This window comes from Aspergillus pseudodeflectus, assembly GCF_044049435.1.
Source record: "Aspergillus pseudodeflectus strain CBS 756.74 chromosome Unknown BJX68scaffold_1, whole genome shotgun sequence".
Lineage (NCBI taxonomy): Eukaryota > Fungi > Ascomycota > Eurotiomycetes > Eurotiales > Aspergillaceae > Aspergillus > Aspergillus pseudodeflectus.
This window is the reverse complement of record NW_027263777.1, coordinates 1,792,799-1,810,956: the sequence shown is the minus strand read 5'-3', so window position 1 is coordinate 1,810,956 and position 18,158 is coordinate 1,792,799. Positions and strand designations below refer to the sequence as shown.

At 47.6% G+C, this 18,158-nt stretch overlaps 5 protein-coding genes across 5 annotated transcripts; 3 read left to right on the top strand and 2 right to left on the bottom strand.

Annotated features, from left to right (window-relative positions):
* The first annotated feature begins 266 nt into the window (after positions 1-266).
* BJX68DRAFT_223547 (uncharacterized protein) lies at positions 267-2,002 on the top strand. Its single transcript, XM_071038163.1, has 6 exons — positions 267-333; positions 398-812; positions 890-1,054; positions 1,139-1,276; positions 1,347-1,475; positions 1,531-2,002. Exons 1-6 carry the CDS (start codon positions 273-275, stop codon positions 1,916-1,918), a joined length of 1,296 nt encoding a protein of 431 aa, XP_070906043.1. The 5' UTR covers positions 267-272; the 3' UTR covers positions 1,919-2,002.
* A 1,521-nt stretch (positions 2,003-3,523) lies between these two features.
* Positions 3,524-4,036, top strand: BJX68DRAFT_260750 (uncharacterized protein; the record flags this gene model as incomplete). The annotated part of the gene is made up of 1 exon (XM_071043975.1): positions 3,524-4,036. One exon carries the CDS (start codon positions 3,524-3,526, stop codon positions 4,034-4,036), a length of 513 nt encoding a protein of 170 aa, XP_070906042.1.
* Positions 4,037-8,347: 4,311 nt separating this feature from the next.
* BJX68DRAFT_260749 (uncharacterized protein) lies at positions 8,348-9,853 on the bottom strand (the record flags this gene model as incomplete). The annotated part of the gene is made up of 1 exon (XM_071043974.1): positions 8,348-9,853. The coding sequence occupies one exon, from the start codon at positions 9,851-9,853 to the stop codon at positions 8,348-8,350; it is 1,506 nt and encodes a 501-aa protein (XP_070906041.1).
* A 386-nt stretch (positions 9,854-10,239) lies between these two features.
* BJX68DRAFT_273968 (cytochrome P450) lies at positions 10,240-12,066 on the bottom strand (the record flags this gene model as incomplete). Its single annotated transcript, XM_071047573.1, has 4 exons — positions 10,240-10,745; positions 10,840-11,365; positions 11,430-11,896; positions 11,964-12,066. 4 exons carry the CDS (start codon positions 12,064-12,066, stop codon positions 10,327-10,329), a joined length of 1,515 nt encoding a protein of 504 aa, XP_070906040.1. The 3' UTR covers positions 10,240-10,326.
* A 3,065-nt stretch (positions 12,067-15,131) lies between these two features.
* Positions 15,132-17,170, top strand: BJX68DRAFT_273966 (MFS transporter; the record flags this gene model as incomplete). The annotated part of the gene is made up of 3 exons (XM_071047572.1): positions 15,132-15,667; positions 15,761-15,885; positions 15,942-17,170. 3 exons carry the CDS (start codon positions 15,132-15,134, stop codon positions 17,126-17,128), a joined length of 1,848 nt encoding a protein of 615 aa, XP_070906039.1. The 3' UTR covers positions 17,129-17,170.
* Between the last annotated feature and the right edge of the window lie 988 nt (positions 17,171-18,158).

The window sequence follows — 18,158 nt, the reverse complement described above, 5'->3', positions numbered from 1 at the left end:
CCCCGATATCTGTCGTCCCTAGTAATGCCTTTCCCAGGTCTTTGGCCACCTCCAACCAACAAGTCTTTTTAGACCAGCGCGAGGCTACGCAGGTAGACGCCACCATTTCCCCTCATCTCTGAGTCATGTTGGTGTCCAACTTGCGGCTGCCTCGGCTCACTCCACGACCTAATTAAACTAGTATCAAGACCCTGGTCAAGATTCTTGGCCATGAGCGATTTAAAAGCCCCCTGCGCCCCGCTGATAATATGGTCCAGAGCCAAAAAGTGGCCATGAGTCTCCTCCATTCCTGGTCGCTACTGGCGACTTTCGTGGCTGGACTGGTGCCAACAAGTGCGTATGACCTTGATAATAACGTCTATTCATCTTCCAGCTACACTCTTCCTAACCTCTTCAGGCGTCTTGGCCAGTATCTGCGACGAACCAGACTTACCACACAGAAACTGGAACATCAGCAGCCAGGCCAGGCTCGACGAACTATCCCAATGCACCACACTTGACGGGAAACTCTACATCTGGCCTTCTTACGAAGGGCCATTTGTCCTGCAAAATGTCCAAAACATTACCGGTGATATCTGGGAGTTTCCGACGAAAGAAGGGCTTGTTCCAAAGGTGACCTTGATTGAATTGCCTGATTTACGATATGTGACAAAGGTTTCCGTCGACATGCCGACTTTGACCAAGTTCTCCGCACCGAAATTGATTTCCGCTGAAGGGATAAATATCTACAGTCCAGTGGCTGGAAGCATGGTCGATCTGCCAACTCTGAGGAGCGTCGATGACAGTATAACACTGAGAGGGAATTTCTCAAGGTAATCGATTTATGCACCGGCTGGGGAAAAAAAGGTCAGCGGAGTGTCAGTCCATGCTAACAGAGTGCAACTGCCAGTATTAACCTGAACTCGTTGCAAAATGCGACCAGCATTACAATATGTAATGAAGAGTGCGAGGAGCCTACTCCTGAGTCGCGCGATGCACTGGCGCAGGAATTAGACGTTGATTTACCATCGCTTGAGACCGCTGGGCGACTGATCATAAGAGGGAATATCTCGAGGTTTGTTTGTCCTTGTTATCCAGATCGATCGCTGCGGCCACGGCCATTGTGGACGCGCTGAATGAATATTGATCATGTTCCTAGCATATCGACCCCTCGACTGCAAACCATTACGTGGGATGGTTTGTTTCTAGATCTTTTGTCCAAGAGACCTATTCCACTCAGTTTCCCAAGGCTGCATTCTGTAGAAACCACGATGAGGATCGAGGGTCGCGTTCCAAAGTACCCCTTCCCTGATTCTCCTAGAGACTTCTTACCTCCTATTCGAAGAATCTACTAACATCTTGTCCAGCCTGCATATTCCCGTGCTGCGGAATATAACTTTTTTTACTCTTTCCACTTCCGGGCCCTCCCAACCGAAGGACTTCAGGCTGCTGACTGAGAGCCTGCGTATTCTTGAGTTGGACGGACACTTCGAAAGGTAAGTACGGCTAGCACCACATGTTCGCCCTTGGACTAACCCAAGCAATTCCCAGTATTGATCTACCGAACCTCAAATCATACAAGTATATAAACATCAAGTCGACCGGTCCCCTCAGTTGCGCCAGCCTTAGCAAGGAACTAAGCACGCACGTGAAGAGCGATGGGTCCGAGTTTGAGTGTTGGTCGCCATTCGTACCAAAGTATGAGGTGATGATGAAGTCTGAAGACAAAGCTACAATCATCGGACTTGCGCTTATTGCACTTATAGCGGCTATCGTTTTCCTCGGCAAGCGGAAGAGAAAACTATGCAGATGTAGCAAGGAAGTAGTGCCGTGTGAGGAGTCTGAGCTCAGCTTGTTGGCAAGGCCCGCGACGCCGGGTGATGAGGAATCTGATATTCACCGGCCCCCTTACTCTTCGAATCCTCGGTCTGAACGTTAGCGCGTGCTATTAGATATACGGATAGTAATACTAAGTGATGTCCTCTGCGTATGGCTGAGATGCCATGCGGTGGACAGCTACTCACGAAAACCGTTTCCTTTTCTTTTATTGTGATTTGTTGTTTACAAAATCGGTGAGGGTTCATTATGCTGTAGCTCTGAGCTTATGGCTGAGATGCCTTCAACACCTGCGTACGAAATAGCTCTCTCTGTCTCTGCATTGCCACGAAGTCCGGTGGCCTTCATGTCCATGTACACAAGTACGATCCGCAATGTGATACAAGCAGGAAACTAGACTCCCACGGGCTGTATAACCCTAAATCGCTTCCCACTTGGACTCCTTCTGGATTTTGCTTGTAGCTACTAGCTGATTCTTTTGCCCTTGCATGTCCAAACAAATGGCGGAGTGTAGTGCAGTAGTTAGGGGCTCCCGTGTCTTAGCGCGGCTATCTGACAATTAAGAGGGGAGGGGAGGCAATTAACCTTGGCAAGTGCAAGGACAGCGAAGAACCTAGCACACGCAAAGTAATACATTAGACATCCACCAAGGAAATTTCAGCACCTAAAATGGATTAGTTAGAGCCACTGGTGGTGGTGGTTGTGGGATGAGGTGCAGACCTTGTGCGCTAGGTCTTCCGCAGGGGATGGGGCTTGCGCAAGTTGTGAGTCTAACGTACCCACAGTGTACAACTGTTCGTCGGCCTACACACTCAATTTTACTACCAGAACTCCCAGAATCTGGGTCTACCATCCTGGACCTCCGCTTGGGTCTCTACTCAATGCATACAAGACACAAGCTTGATCTCAGGCTCGAATTCGACCCCTATACCGTGTGCATTTGTATAGAACGAAGTCGTGAATGACACCAAAAAACGGAGAGAGACATCAGTGGGAGTTTATAATCCAAACCTGCGGCAAGAAAAATGCCCGGGTTGCCTAATCTCTAGAACAATGCTGCCAACCTCTATATAGGTTGTGTAACAGATGATCCAACCTTGAAAAACACTTGCGCGAAATGCATTGTGTTGGGGTGGTTATCTAGGCGTTCTACTGTAATAGAGCAGTGGTGGGCCCATAACATGAAATGGGATATTAGAGGTGAATGTTATTTAGTTATTGTCCAGGTGTCAACATATCAAAGGAGTTTTATTTAGTGTCTATTGAGTCTGTCTATTGGGTGTATGCCAAATGGCATTATTTCATGGTAGCCTCCAGTTAGGTGATAGGATCTTGTTGGCTTGCTCACAAGTACATGGTTTAGGTGGGATAGACTTAGTAAGGGTTGTGCATGTGCATTATTTTTGTTGGTATGCATCTTTAAGTAACACAGAAATACTCCTTACAGCCTTACAATCCTACTTTGTGTAACTACCAAAATAATATCTGTTATTAACACATATAACTTTAAAATTATAGTTCTTACTACTTTATATAAGAACTCACTTTTCTCAGCATTCTCTAAATACTCTACTTTAGTGTTTGACATGTATCCTTGATCACCTTGATCTTGCTAATACTATCTTCTTGTGATCGCCTTAAATCATTTTCACCTGAACTTGAATCTAGCTCCCTGTTGCCACAATTAGCTACTAAGCCAAAATTCAGAATGCTTCTTAGGGAGTTGCTCACGTTCTCTTGCGCAGTACTGTTTGCAAGTGCCGCGCCTGGAGTTCCTGGTAACCCCCCACTGGATGATTTTGAACCATCTGCTGTTACCCCGTCCAACAATTCGCGATCCTGCAGCGGCGAATACCAATTTTACGGCATAGGCGGCTACACATACTCGGAGGTGGAGTTCTGTGTTGAACAAGGCCAAGCCTCGACGGATGTCTATCTGAGCCAGTACCAACAAGAGTACAAGTGGTGGGGTTTGTGGTACGCAGGAAACCAGAGAGAGCTCACGACGAGCGTTGAAGGGGAACTGGATGGCAAGGGCCACTTTGATACAGGCTACTACAAATCGACAGCACGAGTACACCGTTTACTTCACAGCTATCGGCCGAAGATTCTGCCCGGAACATACACCTTTTATTTTCATTATATTCAGCATGGCCCTTACTGGGGTGGCGACGCGCTTATCGATGAAGTCAAGAACTTCCGTGTAATCCTTGGAGATTAAGACTGTATGTACTGTTAGGATTTGGAAATGCGGTAGGTTTTCTACATCGGTTTAATATATTGCCTGCTAACTACAAGGTTTAGGAATGGAGCCGGTTGTTTCAAGCCTTTTGCTTTCTAACAAGCTTAAAAAGTTGCTTTCTCCCACTATAATACGGCCTTGGTATGGGTTTTTCCCCTTGTGGTTTTCCCATGCTGTAATGCTAATGCAGAGGCGATGGTACACAGTATATAATGTGACCTTTTTGTCTTTCAAAATATAATTTGCTAGGATTATCGAAACCTATTGTTAGATAAGGTCTGCAATTAATCTTAGGATGGGAATTTTAAGGTATTCCCATTAACCATAGATGGAGGGGTGATGGAATTAAGATGGCTACAATAGTCGTAGAAGGGTCTCAAGTTCTAATCACCAACCCACCATCATCCAGGCGCTGCCATTAGATTCAGTTTTCTAGAAAAAAGTATATATCGCCCACATCTAGGCCAAGAATAGGACCTAGAAAGGGGAGATAGAATAGATTGTTAATGCAATACGGCGAGAGGAAGTCGGTATTTGCTCCGCTGAAGTTCACTATTGGCGAGTCACCAAATGTTCTAGTTAATGAGTCTCTGGATAAGTAGCACTCAGTCCCGGCGAGCACTCGCCAGACCCTTGCCAAGGAGCCTCCATTTGCGTTCCGTTCTAGTTCTAGGGGGTAGGATACCTTGTTGAGCCACTCGTAGTATGCGTCGCGGTCTGAGTCGAACTCTGGGGGTATATATTCGAAATCAAACGTGCCATCACCCCATGGCTTGTCGATACCCTCTGTTGGAGGCGGATACTGCCCGACCAAGAGCAGCAGAATCTCCTCATGCTTCGCCAGACAAGCCTCCCTAATGCCTCCTTCTAATACCGCGCACTGGTCAGGTTTGTGTGTCTCGAGGACCCATTTTGTAAATCGGACATTGCCCACCCTTGCGGCGGCTGACAGCGCACACCTTTGAATATCAGAGCCGAGAAAGTTATACCATCCATTAACGCAATAACCTTCAAAGGACTAACAAGGCTCTAGCAAATCCTGCGCGATTCCATCGTGGAATGATTCCACAGCAGCTGCTAAGGCCTGTAGGACACATCTCTCTCTAAGGAATTCGTGTGGACGCGCGAAAAAAATTGTTCGACGGCAAACTCATAGCTTTCGACGTGGCGGCCTGCAGCTGACCGGTTGTAGGGTATGGCCAGAGATTTCACACCAGGTGTTCTGGCATAGCCGCTCCAGTTCTTTGGCATCGTGAATGGCATTGTTGAGCTTGATGATGAGTTGTTCATTGGCTGGCATGGTAGACATGTTGCACTGAAGTAGATGAGCTAGACTGGAATTGCCGATAAAAGGTAGATTAGCGGGCCTGGAATGGTGATCAAAGTAGATACAGGACTAGAATCTTGATGATTTCTTTGATGGACCTTCTGACTTCGTTGCCTACACCAGGGGTTGAGGTGCTTCTATAGTGCCAGCCACCATCGCTTTGTCGGATAAATGTCTTTAACAGCATCGCTGTGATACACGTGAAAGGGCTGATTGAACTACTACCTTTAGTCTGAATCAACGAGCAAAGAAAGGTCAGTCAAGGCGACCTCAGAACGTATAGAGACTATCCATTGTTAGTTATCAATGGAACAAAGGGCAGGAGTACCAAGTGCATTTCTTCCTGCTGTGATGCGAAACATCAGGTCCCGAGGCCAAAGGAGCGCATACTGATCTTGGGATGGAGCGGCATAATTGATGTTCCTGCCCTTGTATAGCTTCTACCTTTGTGACAACAACGATACTTATATCCAGTATCCATCCAGTAAGTAACTGCACTTCAGCCGCCCAACTTGGAGATTCATGTATGTTTTTATCTTGCTTTTATTAGCTTATTTGTATCGGTTCTGCCAACCTTCTCTATCGCAGCAAGCAACTCGACTTCAAGGGTGATGACCAGCGTTGTCGGAGCGCCTCACGTGACCTCAGCCAGCACCACCTCAAGCGCTCCATAATACATCAACATTCCTGACACCTCGACGCCCTCTATCTACTGACTCGCCGAAATGGAGAGGAAGACATGGAAGATGCTCGGTAAGGGATCCAATGCTCGCCTAGAAGCTCATCACACTCATGTGTCCCTGATATCTGTCGCTCCTACTAATGCCTCAATTCTCGCATAGGTGCAGATTTCCCAGCTATATCATAGTCAAGCTTTGGTATCAATAACTGCTTTACCAGAGCATATATTAAGTTGCTGTAATAAGAACCTTCCAAGCCCGTGTAAGCACAACTAGTTAGCAGATTATAATGGTGAACTAGGTACTTCTATCTGCCAAGCTATCACTGTAAGCTTAATGAGTTAGCAGTAGCCCTGCGACGTCTGCTCCCCAGATCTGTATTCTATGCCCTCTAACAACAGAGCAAGCACCTAGTGGCAATGTATATGGACATATATATCTTTAAGCCAATACAGAACATCCAACCATTTCCGCCATGGCTGGTTTCATTTTGCATTTTGTACTTTCTATCCTTTTCCCGGATCCAGCGCTGCTAATATCCATCGCTACCTCAAACCTCCTTCGATAAGTGCTCCGAGACTCGATATGCTCTTGATTTAGTAGGACGTTGCTTTCTCGTTTACTTTATATGTAGAGATTTCCAAATGAAGCTCTATAATGAAACTTTTGGCACATACGACCACAGGGTGTGGAGAACAGGGCTTCCCGTCCGCTCAGCCGTACTTAAGCCACATGCCGGTAGGTTAGTAGTATGGTGGGTGACCACATGCGAATCCCTACTGTTGTATGTTTTTTGACTTTTTTTGATAACTCGTTGGGTCTCGAGCCGTGCCACCCTGCCTTCAGTCAGCCCTCTAAAATTCGTCCGCCAAGCCCGACAAGCTGACGTGGCCTTAAGAAGCTTGAAGTTTTTTAAGAGTTTTTGGCCTTTGCCCCGTGGTTTGCCCCAGTCTGCTGTGTTTGCGGCGTTTTTTGTCTTCCACCCCGGGTCCACCTAAAAATGCGATGAGCATGCCATCGTCGCAAAATCAAATCCACCTTTGGTGTTCTCTCCCCTCACATGCCCATTAAAGCACCCAGGTATCATCTCTTGGCATTCACCTCCATAAGTGTTGTAATTGTTCTCTACGGCCACGAAAACGCCCAAGGACAGACGCCAGATCCGCAACTTTCCATCAGCCTACGTTCTAGGATCATCTCTGGAAGGTACAGCTTACCAAGCGCGCGCTGATCAAGATCAGGAACCCGTCACTCGAATGTGGGCACAGCAAGTCACCCTACACTCGTGCATAATCTTTTATAACTGCTACACCAGCTCACCTGGATCTTTCGTAATATCTCTTTAGTTCATGAATACTCTCCCAGCAAGATCAAAATTTCTTCCAAGAGGATAACATGGGTTTCAAAGCCACGGCCAACCAAGTACTGCCCTGTTTGGTTTTCCTCTCAAGGGACCTGGGTAGAGGTATCCAGGTACAGGGCGCCGCTCAGCGAGATATCCTGATTAGGAAGGTGCTAGATGTCTCTAGATACAGGGCGCCCCTGTACTGGATTAATAAGGTTCTGGTTCGCCACCCATGTGCATGTAAACTAGTATATTAATACTAAATTATATGGCAATTAGATCAATGATTCCGCCGCCAACCCACACCCCCGTCCTCCGTTTCTACTGCCCCCAAGCGTGTCCCACGAACATAAGCGTCGTAGCACCCGTCGCTTGTAAAGAAACCATTATCAGACCCCACCGGGTCGTGCTGAACACAGCCCATGGCGTTGTATAGTCGGCCTACATGGGGACTGTACTAGCAACAAGTTGGAGGTACAGCGCGTTTCGGGCGCGGATTCGACCAAGGTTAACGAACCGAGTTACCATCCAAGCCAGCGGTAAATGTAGCAATGGGTATTCTGAAACGTATCTCGGGTTGTTCTTAAAGGTAGGCCTTAGAATAACAATAGCATTGATCAAATGCACCCAGCCCAAATATAATGCTCCCGTTCCACTTCTGCACCTTGGAGTAGAGGTTAGAGGAATAGAAATAAATAATTAGCATGATGCATAATAATACATATTATTAGTTAACTTTTAGAAATATGCTAGCTTGCATTTAAGATACTAAATGTTCTTGCTTAACTTAGCAATGTGCTCCCATAATAAGATGTTATCTTGTTTGGGTCACAATGCATTGAGCTGCATGATGCTTGTGTTACTATCTATGGCTTAGATTCTAAAGTCAACTAATCCTCTGGGGAGTATTAATAGTCTCTATTATACTATAATTTATCTTATGGGAGAACCGCGTAAGTAAGGTCATGTTCCACGAGATCAAACAATGACACATTGTCACCTGATTCCTTGACCCTTCTAACATGCCTGACAAAGCCATGTAGCTTCAGCATGCATATGCTCTGTATGGGAAAGCGTTGCAGATTTCCCAGCAAGTCCTCGCCGGGGCCTTCGACTTCAATCATGGATATGAAAAGTGGAAATGTGACGGGAAATGCTCCGGCGCCGTGCGTATTCGAATAGGCGAAAAACGATGAGAGTTCATGAAAAATGCAATTAGCGTAGTATTGCCCAAGAGTATCCTGGACACCAAAGGGGAATCGTAGGCGGTGAATGACAAGCAACGCTGCAAGACGGTAGGTATTCGCTTGGGTCGTCATCATTTGTATTTCGACCTCGTCGTAGGCAGTGAAGAAATCAGGTGGAATGTCTGGTGCCCAAAGCTCAATGCTTCTCTCTATGTCCGTGTAGCAATCTTCGGGTTTCTCTTGATCCGTCGAACCCCCGTCCACCGTGGCCGCACCGGCCTTGGCCGCATGACTCCGTACACATAGACGGTATAGTAAAGGCAAGAGTGTTGAGCATAGGCCGGCGTAGCGATCCACAACAATCCGGTCTTGAACACACATCCGAATTATAGGTACCTTGCGATGCACCAGACAACCCACTATATCCATAAGGACTGGACAGAAAGTAACAGTGTCGAAGGCAGGTACTCTGCTCAGAAGCGGATACCATGGCTTAGCCGAGATAAGCGCACCTTGTATAATAGAATGCGCTGAGGTCGTGGAGGAGTCGGCAAGCACCTCAAAAACAAACAAGGCCTGACCGAGGAGAAGGACGCAGAGGGCGTCTTGGGGAAGCATAATCTCCACGTTCCGTAAGTTGTGCAACGCTGTTGCCGCCCTACGTAGGTCAGGAGTAGTCCAGGGTAAGCGAGAAGCCTGGCAATGTGCTACCAGGCTCAGGAAAGCAAGATAGCCATCAATGACGACTGGGCCCGAGTGGTACAAGACCGAGTGTATGGCCCCGCGGAGATCTTGCACGAAGCTGCCTCCCATAACAAAGGGAATGTGTACGGTCGTAAATTCATCGTCGTCCATCAGGATCCCTATCGCATCCAATGCAGTATGTGGTATGAAGCGGTGCTGAAGCACCTCCTCCGGAAACCCACTTAATGCCGTGTTCTTGCTTCTCTGCCCTTGTTTTGCGGGTAATGGCGTATTGACAAGACCGATGTCGACCCGGCCAGAGCGGCGATCGAGTGCAGAAGCACCTAGCTTGGCGTTGCCCACGTCCGCCTCGCGGTCTCGTCCTGGCTCCCAGATCTGTAGACTGCCGTGACCAAAGGACTTCAAAACTGGCCGGCGACCCTTCCGCTTATTTTCACGAGACATGAAACAGACAATTCCCAGATGGTGGCACCGTAAGCATGCCTCGGCCTCAGGGGCGAAAGCGCACTTCTCTTTATTCTGGTAGCAATGGTCGCAAGCCTTCGGTGTCATGGCGGCTGACGAGTATAGTGGTATTGTGTGAATGAGAGAGGAGCGTAGTTTCATCCGCTAAGAATCCAGACAAGATGGGTAGCATAAGACCTTGGGAGATCATTGCTTGCGAGGCATCTGCGCCCAGGCCCCAGACTCTGCAATTCGTCATCCCCGCATTTAGGTCCCCGCGGTGCCAACCAATACATATGGGTGGCTAGTGTCTCGCCTGGTCGGTCATCTTAATCCTGGGTGCTTCCGATGGTGTCAGGTCTAACCGGATATGGAAGAAAGGGTCCGGTTCTAAACACCAGTTAAGCTTAGTTCCACTAACTGTCGGAGAGAAGGTTGCAAGCCAGACCTGCAGACCACATCCACGATTTTACCACTGGGCGCTGAACTAAGATCTCCGTCATATTCTGAATAGGATGACTGTGGAAATTTCCTAGGCTAGGATCCCTTCCTTACGTCCGACCTAAGGTACATCCCTTGTTCTATACTGGTGTCAGACACACCTTCGTCCCGTTCTTGCTCGCCAGAGTCAGCGTCAGGGCCTCCTTGAAAGGCAGCTCATCTCGATATTCAATACTCTTGAATCGCCGAAGAATACGCATGATGGTATAGCTGGCTTCTGTTAAGGCAAACTGCTGGCCCAGACAGATCCTAGGCCCGCCATTGAATGGGATATAAGCCCATCCTGGCTTCAGACTGGCCCATCTTTCCGGACGATATTCCGTCGCGTCCTGTCCAAATACTGCCGGTAGACGATGCATGCTGTATACGCTGTATATCACCTCCTGTCCCTTGGGGACAAAAATAGGGTGTGTGCCGTCCGGGCCACCGCCAACTGGGAGATAGGTGTCTTTGTTCGCCGTCCGCGAGTTGACTGGCACGGCGGGATACAATCTCAAGCCTGCCGATAAATTTTAGCCTCGGTGCCATTTCCCTGTTGCATGTTCTGTATCCGCTCACATGTTCCTCTGGGGTCGGGAGGAATAGAAACTTACTTTCGTTGAGGACCCAACTCAGATAGGTCATTGACTTCAAGTCTTCAAAGCTCGGCCTTTCTCCCTGGACCTTCAACACTTCATCTCTCAGCCTGTTCCAAATCTCAGGTCGCCTAGCCAAGATAAAAAAGGTGATGCTCAGAATACCCGCCGTCGTGTCTCGCCCAGCCAGCAGGATATTCAAGAGTTGATCGGTCAACACTGTCCGGTCCGCAGTTTGCTTGGACAGCTCATAGATAAATATATATCGCTGCTCTTGAGCCTTGGCAGTGTCTTTACCATCAACATATGCAGCTCGATAATCCAGAGCCTTCTGAACGAATTGATCGACGAAGCGACGGGCTTCGACCGTCGCTTTTGAGAACGCCCTATCTCGATGAAAGATCATCAGAGGCCCGAGTCTAGAACGGATAGCTAATCCTTCCTGAGACGTGCTGAAGTTTTTTGCGAAGGATGGCTGTTTATCTCCAGCACCTAGCGAGTCAATAGACTCTCCGAAGAGAAATTCGGTGGCAGAGTCCATAGTCTGCTCCGTAGGTTGATTAGCATGAATAACTCATCCCAAAGGGTCGGGTTGTGGTAGGCCCCACCATCCGAAAAAATAATTCTTGCAGGTCCACGGTCGACCCATCGAGGGGTATATTGTCAATGAGATTGGAGACATGTTTTTCGTAGGCATCAATATCAGCGACTTGGTTCCGGACAAAATTTGGCCGCAAGAGAGCCCTTGAGTGTTCCCATAGTTGACCATCACTCGTAAAGATACCCCGTCCAAGAAGTGGTGACAGTGCCTTGTTACGAGGAGAGCCCAGATCAAAGTCTTTGAACTTGAGTGCGAGGATGGCTTGGACGTTCTTGGGATCGATGGTAATGATGACAGTGCGGCCCAGTGACGTCTTGAAGGTGGTGCCATTTTGGTGGTGCCAGCTTCGCATAAGCTCCAAGGACTCGCATTTCTTCATTGCAAGCACCAGAGAGGCTACTCTGCCAATACCAAGGAATCCAGAGGGTGCCACTCGTGGCTTGCGACAGTTGTGCTCGCGAGCAAATCTCCACTCTAAAAAGCTCAGTTAGCCTCAACTCTACAGTTGAAGCGAGCTGAGCAGCGTGGGTAGAATACATACCGGCAAATAGGCGAAATCCCGCGTTGATTGCGAGAAACAGAAAAGTCACCAGTGCGATGAGGTACGCAGTACTTTCTAAATCTCCCATACTTTTGGAGTCCATCGTGGCAGGCTTCTGTTGTTCAACTTCTCACAATACCAAGGCGGCAGAGGATGCAGTAGGAGAGCAAGACAATCTTTCTAATCAGAAAATCAAGAGTTCAACTTGGACAAACTCTGAAATTCAACTTGAGGTAATTCTTGACATTAGATGAGTCTTGGATTGAATTATATATCATTATTTCACGTGCCATATGACTTTAAAAGCGCTCTAGTTCCGAGGTTAGCAAAACTGCGGCCTGCAATCACTGGTGATGACCGGATATATATTTCCTAATGTAGCAAGAAAACAGCAATTCATGCCTATGATTCTTATATCTCACGTGTAAATGAGAACTCTCGTTCTTCGGCTGGAGACTACTGTCGTTTTTTGGTGGCACCGGATAGAAGTTTCTCAATTTGGGAAAGTATGCATTTTCATGGTGATTTTGCTTTTGGAGCGAGGGGCTCAATCAAAATAGATTCATAACTAAGTTGCATGAGTGCGAGAGTGACATCCATGGAATGAATTATTGACTCTCATTTATGACCACCCCATGGTGAAAGATAATTATGCCAATAAGTGAGCGCGCGAGTACATACTGGCTTCCCTTCTAGAACAAAACATCCACTGTGCTGACCTGCTTCGTATAATTCGACTAGCCATTTCCGTTTACTCCTTTTACTTCTTCTTCTTCTTCTTCTCCGAGAATACTACACCGTGAGCGACGAATCAAGAGAGCCTACCCTGGATACCCCTGAATCGAGAATCAACACAGAAAATGATCCTGAAGCGATCTTTGTACAATAACATGGATACTAGCGCGGCCACGAAGGTCATAATTATCTTAAAGTCTCAAGATGATTAGCGCGCTTAGTATAATAATATACAAAGCCTAGCAAAGGCATGAGATGTATAGGAATATATTAATCCTAATACTAAGGAGGAGTTACTAGAGCTACTAAAGGAGCCAGAAATTCTAGATATTAACAAGCTACTAGAAGTATAATAGAAGATCTATATATAATTATAAATTACTTAGATAAATAAATATAAGAAAATTAAGCAGGCCTAGTAGTTATAAATAATCATGTGGACGATTTTTCCCGAATAAACTGGTTAACCAGGTATCCGTTGGCCCCATCTAAGGAAAACCCCTCGCGGAATCCTTAATAACATCCTTAATATCCTCTTTAGTGATCCCGCGCGGTACAACCCATGGTGATATGCGGTCGCCCTGGACGAGATAAAGTTATGTATCCACTCTGGTTTCCTTACGGGTTGCTTTACGTATCCGCCACGCGGCCGATCGCCCAGAGCTGTACACATACGTACGATCATTCAGCGTGCACGGCATCTGTTACCGTACGTCAATGGGCGATCTGCTGAGGTTACCATATGGCAAGGCAGGTTTTTGTATATTCCGGGGGACGGGGAATTGACCACGGCCTTAGATATAAGGCTCGTGCCGGGAATGCTCACTCGCTGCCTCTAGTACTGTATGACCATGCCCAGGACGAGGTGCAGGGCATATAGCCGTCGTCAACACGGAACTGAGTAGTGGCATGAGAGCAATGCTGTGGGCGACTTCACCGTTACCAACCATGAGTGGGGCGAAGAGTTTTAAAGATGCCATTTTATTCCTTTAGGGTTTGGAACAGTAAGGTTTCCACTGCGTGGACAGAAAGGCACTTCCGGGGCATCGCTTTCTTTAAGACACAGTGCCTACTGCGGGGATTGCAATTACTAATTTAATCGGCAATTTTCCATGGCCAGCACCAATATAGGAATCAACGCAGGGCACTAAGTAGATAGGCGCCTCCAATAAACGATAGCTGATAGTAACGATTGAGCTGTATATATTATGGGTTCTATAGGCCTTAGTACGAACCATGTTGTACGGTCGGTAGAACGGGCAGATGGAGAGACTGCAAGTGTTCATTCTGCTACGGTACGGCGCCTTTCCCCTATTCGTTGACTGACGCCTGGCAGCTGCGCCGACTTCCTGTTCCCTAGCTATTCCTTCCTGTTCATAAGGCACGCTTAGGTAGGAAGATCCATCTCTGTTCGTCCCATAACAGTCCATCTGCGATAAATATTGATCAACCCGAGAACTTTGATGAAACATAGCCTCAGACAGAAATCGCTTCTAGGACAGGAAACCTCTTCACTGGCTAGACGGTTGATTATCAATTCGTCTAGCGACACTAACATGAATACCCTCGACTCGAGCATCCCGAGCGTCCTGTATTCCATATTTCTTAATAAAGAACTAGAATTAAGCGAAGAAAGTCCTAAGATACATACCATCCCAAGGAAATGAGATCTATTATTTAAAGCCCATGACTAATTGGTACTCTTATAATGCAATAAATTACATGAAAAGGGTGTGATAATGATGACGTATTCGCATTAAGCTTTGTTAGCCATCCATGTGGTGCAGCGGCGGTGCGGGTGCATGAGGCCACGATTTTTGGATCTCTTCCATCCTTGTTTCCATGCCTTCCAAGTTCGGTGCAGTTTTCGGGTCGGGTATTACTGATTACTCATATCGAGTCTCAAGAGAACCAACTAGAAAGCATAGCCCAAGCCTTCTTAACTTTCACTACCTCGTCAAAACGTCATGACTACCAAGTTAGCTTTATATATGACTCTGTGCTTGTCGTATCTCCGCCGGGTTCTTCTAAGGTGTCTGCGCATTAATATATATTACATATATTGCAAAATAATTTGTTCATAGTTTCCTCAGGTGCAGAAGACTGCCTGAGTAGATGCTACTAACAAACCTTTGGTAGTAGTATAACGTGGGCAACTCCTAGTAATGCGTGTTACATTCTTATATGGACGCTAAAATTAGACCTCTAGGACGAATCTGACCCTTCTCGCGGTGGTATTACGTCAATATATCCGTTCTCCGGACGGAATTGACATAGCCGTCCACACTAGGTTTATCCTCCATACCTTGGTTTCATTAAACCTGTTGTTGACAGAGGGACAATACAGTTGGGGCCGCAAGAGCGATTTTGAAGAGCTATTATCGCTGAAGAACGCATTGAACTCTCAAAAAACGGCGTTCTAAGGTTCCCGCCATGACAGACTTTGTTCGAAGTAGCTTTGCAGGCCAGTTTCTGCGATTGGCTACTGGCAAGAAGATACTCAAGTACCCCGAAGAGAGAGATGGATTCCGCCCCCCCGCCTGTTACGCAGACCCTACTGCCCCAGAGGCGTTGTTCAAACGCGACGCTGTTGCTGAAGCCATGATGAAGGCAGAGAATGGTGCGGAAGGCGAGGGGCCTTCAAGAAGACCATCATCGCAAGACCGCGGCAGCACTCGCAGTGCAGAGTTGCTGGAAAGGCAAAACACACTCCCAATGGAAGAATCCGGCGCGTTGGCGAAGATCACAACTCGACACGAACTCCAGGGCGTCCGAACACAAGAAGACCTTGAGCGGCTTTATACAGCGGCTTCACGCAGAGCGGAACTGGAGAAGGGTCCTTCCCAGCCAATCACGCCTACGAAGACATCGGATGGAACAATTTTGGTGGATTGGTATTCTGATTCCGATCCGGAAAACCCCCGGAATTGGAATAGCCGCAAGAAATTGCTTGTTGCTTTACAGATCTAGTAAGTCTTCTACTGTCTAATATGTACTGTGTTGTCCAAAGTCCATATTTCCTGTATGATAACCCGTGAAGACGCGGAGCTGATGTTTGGCAGTCTTTATACGCTTGTAGTATATATGGGCTCTTCTATATATACTCCTAGTGCGCCGGCTGTTGAAGAGAAGTTCGGCGTCTCTGCTACCGCCGCATCGCTGGGCCTAGCTTTGTATGTTCTCGGATGTGAGGTCTAACTTCACTGTTTCCAAACAATTCTAGTGGCTGACACGGTTGCCTAGATGGTATCGGACCGGTGATCTTCTCCCCAGTCAGCGAAATCCCCAGGGTCGGTCGAAACCCGCCGTACATCCTTACCTTTGGATTATTCGTCATCCTCAGTATCCCCACTGCGCTCGTGGATAATTTCGCAGGGCTCCTGGTGCTGAGGTTCCTTCAGGGATTCTTCGGCAGCCCTTGTCTAGCGACCGGGGGTGCCAGCCTTGGTGACATCTATAGTCTCCTCAAGCTGCCTTATGGCCTGACCATTTGGGCTGCATTTGCGACCCTGGGACCGGCATTAGGGCCAGTGATCTCTGGGTTTAGCGTGCCTGCGATGAATTGGCGGTGGTCGCTGTGGGAGATTGTCTGGATGGCTGGACCGGTCTTCTTGGTCATGCTCTTTTTGCTGCCGGAGACGTCGGCAGATACTCTCCTCTTGCAGAGGGCTCAGCGCTTACGGAATCTCACAGGAAATAACAAACTCATGTCCCAATCAGAGATTGATCAGAATATGCTCACCGTTTCCGCCGTCGCTGTGGCTGCCCTATACCGACCAGTCCAGATTGTCTTTCTCGACCCGGCCGTACTCTTCGTCAATTTGTATACCAGCCTTGTATACGGGATTTACTATTCCTTTTTCGAAGTGTTCCCTATAGTGTACATTGGTATATACGGCTTCAACGTCGGGGAAATGGGCCTCGTCTTCCTCTGCATCCTCGTTGCATTGGCTATTTCAGTCCCGCTATACTTCCTGTATCTCCGTAAAGTTTTCGAGCCTGAAATCAAAACCAAAGGTCTCCAGGAACCCGAGCGACGACTGATTCCCGCGCTCTTTGCTTCATTCCTCCCGCCGCTGGGCCTCTTCATCTTCGGCTGGACTTCACGGAAAGATATCCATTGGATTGTGTCGGTCGTCGGCATCACGCTCTTCACGATTGGTATCTTCCAGGTTATCCAATGCGTTTTTATCTACATCCCGATGACCTACCCGCAGTACGCGGCAAGTCTATTCGCGGGAAACGATTTCATGAGAAGTGCGCTTGCATGCGGGGCCATCCTCTTTTCTCGGCCCCTCTATCTCAATCTTGGCGTTGGCCGGGGCATCAGCCTGTTGGCCGGGTTAACGGTTGGCTGTATCGGGGGGATCTTTGCTCTGTTTTACTACGGGGCTGCCCTCAGAGCTCGCAGTAGATTCACCGCAAAGTGAGTCTGAAAGGGACTGCAAGGGAAAAGATAGGTTGAAGTCTCCTGTGTTCGTTATGGCTTATAACTTCAAGGGAGGAATGAGGAAGAAAATGTAGCTTGAATCCATCTCCAATAGTTTCTACCTGAATTCCCAAGCGTCATAAGAAGTCTACTAGAACTATATTCCAAATGCTATATTAAGGACGTGGTATAAATAGCTACCCTATCGGGATGGCTAATTGGAGTCGAAATGCGGGCGTCTGCGTAGTCACGAAGAAATCTTAATCGACCGCAGATTTTCAATGCTACTTACTTGAAGCTTCAAATCTTCTTCTTCATATCTCAGATGCCTATTTCTAAGTAGTCGCGTATCAGATGACTATGTAAGCCTACCAGAAAGGTAGGTAAATTGAGGGGTAATCGTGCACGAGTGCATTAAGAGTTAATCATAGCGGAGGTTTACCAGGGCAGGACGTCGATTTGAACATCGATCTTCAGTACTCAGGGACTGATCAACTCTCCAGATGGGTGGCACAACCTCGGAAACAGCCAAATAGTGAAGTGGCATCAATGCGGAACCTACAAACGGTACCACTCACAAAGAGCATGAACCGACCGAATATCCTAGTAGTGTGGGTGACCACATGCGAATCCCTACTGTTGTATGTTTTTTGGTTGGCGTGATTAGCATCAGTGCTAATCTTTATTTCATCATCTACAAGTTAACTTCGAGGGGGGCATGTTCGGGCGTATCGTGTTCCTGCCGCGGTCGAGTGATTTCCGCGATGGGGAGCTCTCTTAGTGTTCCAAAACGTTGTGGGCGGCTATTCGTCGGACCTGGGCGGCCCTGGTTACAATAGCTTTAACATTAGATCTCGCAGTTTTTGTAGCATATCCTTCCTGCCAACTGTCATTGCCATGTCTAATCGACTCACGTGACCCCAACCAGCGCCCACTTTAATTTTACCCCACTCCACAGCTTCCCCACACCTTAAGCTCTCCATAACACATTACGGTGCTGACACTTCAACGCCTCCCATCTGTTGATTTGC